The sequence below is a fragment of the Trypanosoma cruzi genome, genomic scaffold, assembly GCF_000209065.1.
Source record: "Trypanosoma cruzi strain CL Brener 1047053516651 genomic scaffold, whole genome shotgun sequence".
In the NCBI taxonomy this organism is placed as follows: Eukaryota; Euglenozoa; class Kinetoplastea; order Trypanosomatida; family Trypanosomatidae; genus Trypanosoma; species Trypanosoma cruzi.
In genome coordinates this window covers 1-7,266 of record NW_001849468.1, presented here as the reverse complement: position 1 = coordinate 7,266, position 7,266 = coordinate 1, and the positions used below count along the sequence as shown (strand labels likewise).

At 49.0% G+C, this 7,266-nt stretch overlaps 3 protein-coding genes and 1 pseudogene across 3 annotated transcripts, besides 7 other annotated features; all 4 read right to left on the bottom strand.

Annotated features, from left to right (window-relative positions):
• Nucleotides 1-7,266: a sequence feature (heterozygous, non-Esmeraldo-like haplotype).
• Nucleotides 200-256: a sequence feature (T-rich).
• On the bottom strand, nt 553-2,649 carry Tc00.1047053504231.30 (hypothetical protein, conserved; the record flags this gene model as incomplete). The annotated part of the gene is made up of 1 exon (XM_799985.1): nt 553-2,649. One exon carries the CDS (start codon nt 2,647-2,649, stop codon nt 553-555), a length of 2,097 nt encoding a protein of 698 aa, XP_805078.1.
• Nucleotides 2,867-2,912: a sequence feature (T-rich).
• Nucleotides 3,050-3,093: a sequence feature (T-rich).
• On the bottom strand, nt 3,455-5,620 carry Tc00.1047053504231.20 (hypothetical protein, conserved; the record flags this gene model as incomplete). Its single annotated transcript, XM_799984.1, has 1 exon — nt 3,455-5,620. One exon carries the CDS (start codon nt 5,618-5,620, stop codon nt 3,455-3,457), a length of 2,166 nt encoding a protein of 721 aa, XP_805077.1.
• Nucleotides 5,761-5,781: a microsatellite.
• Nucleotides 5,813-5,835: a sequence feature (AT_rich).
• Nucleotides 6,123-6,159: a repeat region.
• Nucleotides 6,301-6,834, bottom strand: Tc00.1047053504231.10 (hypothetical protein, conserved; the record flags this gene model as incomplete). Its single annotated transcript, XM_799983.1, has 1 exon — nt 6,301-6,834. One exon carries the CDS (start codon nt 6,832-6,834, stop codon nt 6,301-6,303), a length of 534 nt encoding a protein of 177 aa, XP_805076.1.
• Tc00.1047053504231.5 lies at nt 7,102-7,266 on the bottom strand (annotated as a pseudogene; the record flags this gene model as incomplete).

Below are 7,266 nucleotides of genomic sequence, written 5' to 3'. Positions count from 1 at the left end.
ACTCCTGCACCACCAGATGGTTGGAAAGATGCAACGCGCATGGCCGTAAACGAGGCGGCATCGCCGCTTCCCAAAGCGTCTCTGGTGCCTCCTTCTTTTTCTTTCTTTTTTTTTTCGTGTGTGTGTGTGGCGCCCGCTCCTCTTCGCTGTCGTGTAGGTCCCCTTCGAGGCCGGCAATGACTTCTTTGCCCACGCTTTGAAAAGAAAAAGAAAAAAAAAAAAAGTTAGAAGAAACAATGGAATAAATGAAAAGAAATTCACTCACTCCAATGAGTCGCCAGCAAAAAAAAAAAAACCTCGTACTCTCCCGCAAGCGAATATGTAATTCCGGCAGTCCAACTGTACATCCACTCTCTTACATGGGCTCGCTGCACTATTGCCGGTGTCACCGACTCCTACTCCTCCTTCCCCCCCCCCCCCCCAATAGGCGCAACTGCCAGAGCCACACAAAACTGCATTGGCAACAAGAGAAGAGGGGCGTAAAAAGTAAAGCCAAAAGAGCGACCAATGAATGAAGCAAAAAAAAAGAAAAAAAACGTGAGAACTAAAGTTTTAGCCACCAGCACCGGCAGTCGCACTATCCCTTTTCCCAGCCGTTGGAGAGGACCGCCCTTCTCCCCTAATCGGCAATAGTCGTGCAAAATCGCCACAAATAAGACGGCCACTGACAAGCTCAGAAATGGTGCGGCGAAATTCCCCACAGGAGACATCTTTCTCACATTCTGCTAACGGGGGCACTGGCAAATCCAACTCCTCCAGTAACGAAGTTAACTTGGCCCAGCTTTTCTCAAGGAGAGAAAATTCCCGCTGCAATTGGTGGAGGTCCTTTATTACAAGGTCCTTTTCGTACGCCAAGAGGTAACGCAGTTGCATGGAAGCATTGCATTTGACAGTTACGGTATCATAATGACCCTCGTACAGTGCGGACAAATCCTGCAGACAACGTGACCAGCACAGCGCATTCTCTTTGGCATAGCCGACCATGCGGCATCGACGGTAGTGTTCTTCCTTTTTCAGACGTTCAATGTGCTGCCGACACTGCGCAATAAGTTCCGAGCGTAGCTCCTCTGACTGCTGCAAGGAGTCGGTTACCCATCGCAGCTTTATTTCGGAATCGGCTGTGGGTAAACGTTCATCTAATAGCGCCTCAAGCTGGTTGTGGCTACAGTCCAGCTGCCGAAGCGCCAGCGTCTCCGCAACAACCTCCTGCATGAGACGCTCATACTTAAGCTGTTCCATGTGCCACTCCTTTGTGGCCTCCCGAATGCGTCGGGCAAGCTTTTCCTGCATGTCCTCACTCTTCTTCAACTGGTATAATTTACCATTTAGAGAAGAATGCAAACGATCATGATCACGTTGATATTCGTTGTAAATCTCTTTTCTGGCAGCCTTGGTACTTTCAATTGCCTCCTTTAATTTTTCCAAGTATGCACAAACGTCTCGTTCAAGGTCGCCAAGCACCTGACGAGACTCAATGTCACAATCCTGCAGACCCTTCTCCATCCCATCTAACTGCAGGTTGGTGTTATCTGTGATGCTTTGTAAGGCACTGTCGCAGTCATTTTGAAGCACTTTCCTCTCTCGCAGCTCCGTTAGCAGTGTGCTGTACACAATCTCCACTGCTTTTTCACACTTGGATGGCGCAGCCGCGCGTTTGCTTCCCATTTCTCGCAGTTTTTCCCGCGCTTCCTCAAATCGAAAAGCGGATGGTTTGTAATTCTCAGCAAATTCACGCTCTCGACCCTCGCCTCTCGAATTCTCTGAAAGGTAGCGCGTGATAAAGGAGGAGATATGCCGAAATGAACGGTGGAGTGGCATGTGAAGGTAGCCCTTCTCAATCAACGCCTCAATCTCGGGAAGCCCCTCTGATTGAACACGCTGGACGGCGTTGATCAGGAGCGTAAGTGCCTTGGGGAGTTCATGTCGCCGTCGAAGAATGGGAGCAAAAAGACGGCGCAGAGGGTTGGGCGACTTGGTGGGGTCAAGCAGCTCCTTATCCGTCCTCCTCCATGCATTTGCCCTGTGTTTCCCCGGCATCGTCGGATCCGTGGCAGCAGCCGAAGGCGTAGGCGTTGTTGGCGGCGTAGGCTGCAAAACAAGTGAAGAGGAGTCGCCGGGTAATGCGTTCGAGGAGCTCATGTCATGAGATGCCTGTTCTGTGGTGTCCGCCGGCAAAACATCGGCGCCGGTCTCTCCACCCGCCCCGACGGTCTCGGTCGTGCGCAGCCCAAACTCCTCCGGCCTGGGAAAGTGGAAGCGCGCCGCCGCCATGTCGGGTGTCCAAAAGCGGTACGTGTCCACTTCCGCCAGGCTCTGAGGCAACTCCTCCTCGATGACACAACGACGCCGTTTGTTTCTCGCAATGACGTCCTCAACCCGCTTCCAGGAGACATCCAGTAGGCTTTCAATTGTCTCGGAATTGGCCTGCTCTTCTTCTATGCAGCGCTGCCACAACCCTGTCGTTTCTGACGGCGTAAATGATTCCTTAAGAACTGCCGCGACCGCCTCCCTCATCGACTCGCCGGTGTCCACACCGTCACCGCCGTCCGTCTGCGCTGCGGCTGAACATGACGCGGCCGTGGTAGGAAGCAGCTGCCAAAAAAAAAAAGTGCTGGCGCTCGTTGGATTTGGTGGAGCCCGTTTCTTCATCGTGTTCAATTCCGTCTTCCCTTCACTCCCTCTTGCAGCCACACCTACACAATCCCCCTCTCTTTATGTACGTATATATATATTATATATGCTTCTCTGTCCTTGCACGCCCGTTTTTCCTCTTGTGGTGTCACCTTCTTCCCTCCCCTTGTCACTGCAGACCGTCAATGTGCCCACTGCCTCTCTCTCGCTCCTGCCAAGTGCGGCGAATCCCACAAAAAGAAGAGAAAGAAAAAACACAAAAACAAAAGGAAAAAAGAGAACCCCAAATGTGGTGCATAAAAGGGGGAAAAAAAGGCACGACGCACGCACTCAACCCTTTCACGCACCCCCTCCCTTTCGGTCAAAATTGCCCGTAGCCGTGACGATAAAAGAAAGGAATTCAAGATGGCGGAATTTGAATAAAGAAGTAAAAAAGGGTAAAAAAAAAAAAAAAAAGGAAAAGCTTTTTTTTTTTCGATGTGCGAAGAATATATATATATATATAGAGAGAGAGAGAGAATAAGATTGATTGATTGATGCAAAAAGATCCCTGGGCTTGTGATGGGCTCTTGATCCACATCGCCGCCATTAGCAAGCGGACCGAATCAAGAACAAAACAAAAAAAAAAAAATTTCATACCTTCTCGTCTCTTCTATTCGCACTGTCTTTTTCTCCTACCATCTTAATGGATAAAAAGTCAAATACGCGCACAAATATTACTTGAAAGGCAATAAAAAGGCCGGTGATGTTGTCAGGTAAGACCAGATGTCGATAGTTACTGTGGATAATCTCTGTGGTGCTTTCCGTATCATTGCCTCCCACATTACTGGGAAAACATCTCCAGTGCGGTGGTATCGGTGGCCCACAATAGACCACCTGGATAAATGGCATCACACAACAGCGTCGACCAGACAAAGGGGCCAAAGAAGTCGTAGCTTTGTAGGGACTCCTCGTAGACATAAAGAATCTCCCGAGGCCTCCATGGTGCACTTCCAGCTGATTTGGCAGGGACCGACGTGGGTGAATGGTTCTTCACAGTTGGAATAGACCCCGTCTGCTCCCGTGCCGCACGCCGGATGACTCCCAATATGTCTTGATAACTCTCCGCCGAGGTGACACTTGCCAATTCTGTTTCGTAGTAGTCTGCAATGCGAAACAGTGGCACCAACGCCGCGTGTGCAGCCGCAAGATGTGAGCATGGACTATCTGCTGATATTCCTTCCTGTAGCTTTGAACGATTATAAAGCAGTTCATACACAAGTGAGTCGTTCTGTCGATCCTCACCCTGCAGCATGGCCTCCACCGCCTCCACCAACAATTTTAACTGACGGAGAAACATTTGACTCTCGGTATCCTCCTTCATTTCTGCCGCTCCCTCTCGAATGGTGCTTTCAGTTGTCAAACTGACCTCTTTTTCATCCATCTGAATAAGCCCAGAGGAACGTCGTAGCTTTCGAATAATTAAAACCAACAGCCGTATCAACTGCTGGGAAGTGTAAGCATCTATATCATAAATAAAGGGGGCCAAATTCGACAAACTAGGAACAAATACAGATGCCAAAGGTTCATTTCTTTCGTTCATTGCTCTGAGAATTCCATGAGCAAGAACCACAACGCACAAAGAAATAATCGACATCTTGCCACTAAATCGTCCTGCCTTAAAACGGGGTTCAATGATTGTATCGCTCATATTCCTGTTAAGTACTTGGTCCTGTGAGAAGAGTAACACCAGTGTACTGGTCATAAACCCAATAAATGGGTACGAAAATTGCACCATATCCTTCAGAAGCTGGGCCACACATTCTGGTGTTAATACCTCTCTGTAAATGAAAACCTGACAACTCTCAAGGGTTGTTGTGGTGGGATGCGTTGAAGAAATACTATTGTTACAAGCCATATTCCCTTCCCCAGTCTCCGTTGCTGCAATGTAGCTAAGATGAAGCACCTCTTGTATGACATCCAACAACTCCTTCGCATGAAGTGTCATTGTGGTGTGTAGGAACGTAGGATGATCGTATACAAGAACGTACAACACAATACAAAGTGAGGGACACACCTTTAGTCGGTTGACAAAGGCAGTCAAAAGCGCAGCAAAAGGCACGGGATCCTCATTTTCTATTTTTTTAATATACTCCATAGCGAGATTTTGTCCATTCCCCTTTAAATGTGCCAGAAGCACAGCCAGCAGTTGAGCGCAATGTCGTCCCAAACTCTCTCTGCAGCTGATGGAATTATTACCCTTTCCGTTGCCAAACACGTTGTACATGTTTCGCAGTGATGGTTGATGGCCGTCACGATATAACAACGGAGAGGGTGAAAGACGTCCCGACCCCCACTCTACCAATCGCTTCAGCAGGGTTGCGATAAATGCTCCGAGTCCCTCATATGACATCATGATCTCCGTGAACACATCCATATGTTTTCCATCAAAAGTCGTGCTGTGATAGAGGGCAGAAGAGTTCATGGACAATAATAGGCTTACCACCCCATTGTGGGCCTCCGCCGTCGCATACGTTACCGGCACGGAGACGCAATAATCCATCAGTGCACAACACACCTTATTTGCCTCCGTGGATGTCCACTGCATCGTCGTCGCACCGTCTGTACCGTGTGGAGCCTTCCCCATGATGATGTCCAACAGCTGTGCGGCATCCCCGCGCGATACCTGATGGGCGTAACGAACGACAAACTCCGTGATGTGTAGGGTGGCGATAAACGCATCGCTGTGGCCCTGATTGTAGTTGCACGAGGCGTGCTCCAGCTGTTGCAGACAAAAGGAAAAAAGCCATCGCACCCGTTGAGTCTTTACACATAACGGCACTAGCTCCCGAAGAACAGGCAAAGACGCCCCGAAGTATTCAGCACCAAAGCAAATGTCTTTCTTGTAGCGCGTCAAACGCTCAACAAACTCCTTCTCCTCCGGATCGGCCTCGGCACACGCCACATCCGTGAAGTACTGCACAGCCTCCTTCGCCTGAGCCCCTCCCATCTACATGCAGGCGCACTCAAAGAGAGAAAGAACAAAAAAAGAAAAAAGGCGCTAAGAGACAATTCTACAATTCCTTTTCACAATTTATATATGGAAATTAAGACTACAGCTCTTCTTCCACTTGCAGAAGTCCCCACAAGACACACACACACACACACACAGAGAGAGAGAGAAGGAAAATTTTTGGGAGAGAAAAAAAAAAAAAATTTTTTTAAGAAAACACAACCGCAGCACGACGGCAGCAGAAGCAGACAACCACCACCACCACCGCCACCCAACTCCTCAAAAACAAGAAAAAAAACCCGCAACTCCGTCCAATTGTGCAGCGCTGAGGGAAGGAGGCAGGAGGGAAAATTTCATGTAGAAATGCCTAAAATCACATAAAAATGGGAACAGCACAAAACGCACAAACGGATGCCGTCATTCCGCTTCACCTCCTTCCTTCTCGCTGTCTCTTTGTTTTTTGTGTTTTATTCGTCCAGTCCCTTCACAGTGCAGTTATTTTTTTTTTCTCTTTTTTTCTTTCCCTCTTTTTTCCTCCTGTGGCGAAGCAACTCATCCGCCCTCTGACGCTCAACTCTGTGCCAAGCACAGTCCTCCCATTCCCCTCCGTTCAGCTCTCCACCCCCCATCCCTCGCACTTCACTCGCACACGCACGCACAATAAACTCCGAGAGGGTTTACTTCGTGTTTTTCTTGCGTTGCAGGAGCTCTTGTCTTCGGCGCTCCGCACGGTTACGCGGAATTGCAGCCCCCTCCGAGCTCTCATCGGCGGAGGGCTGACGGCGCAGCAACAACGGGCCAATAAAAGCCCAGAATTGGTACAATGCCATTGCGGGAATGGGAAGGTACAAAAGAAAAAAAGCCCAGTGAAACAGATAGCACAAAAGTTCCACAACCCAACAGACCCACAGTAAATCCTGTGCATAGGAGTACACACCCAGTTCGCTGGGATTAGAAGCATCCGGGCACTCCAGCAGCTCACCGGTTGAGCTACAAGTGGGCTTCGCAAATGCCTTCAAGAGAAAAAGCGCCACAAACTCCTGTGCTGCCCAAAAGCCCACACCAACAACATCTCGAAACCATGGAAGAGAACCGCGGTGGTAAATGATAAAAACAAGGGAGAGCACATTTACAGCCAAAGTGCATATTGTGAACCTGCGCATGCGTTCTTCATTCCTCCGCATGTTTTTCTTTGCAGTATCCTTCGCCATGAGTACAAGTTCAGGGTCTGGCCATAGCGCAGGTACCGTTAACAGAAGGAAATCAAGTAAGCCAACAGAAAAGAGAAAAAAGAGAACATCAAAGAAGTAACATGCACAAAACATATAAATCATCTTCTCCTCCCCCCAGCCAGCCCCACATACCCTCCCAACCCTCCCCTTCTCCAACACCGCCACATCCAATATCATTTGTTTTCGTCACTGTTCCTGTCCTTCGCGGTATTCATCGCTATCGATGTTATTAGTAACTTCAGCTTTTCACTCTGTCCCATGATTCTTACCACCATACATGCCGTAACCCTCTGGCCGGCGATAGCCCTCACGAAAAGGGTCCAAGAATCCGCTAAAGCAGATAACCGATATGATCCCGACAGTGCCAACAAAAACCAACGCTGCAAGCCCTCAGCAGCATTCACAGCCTCA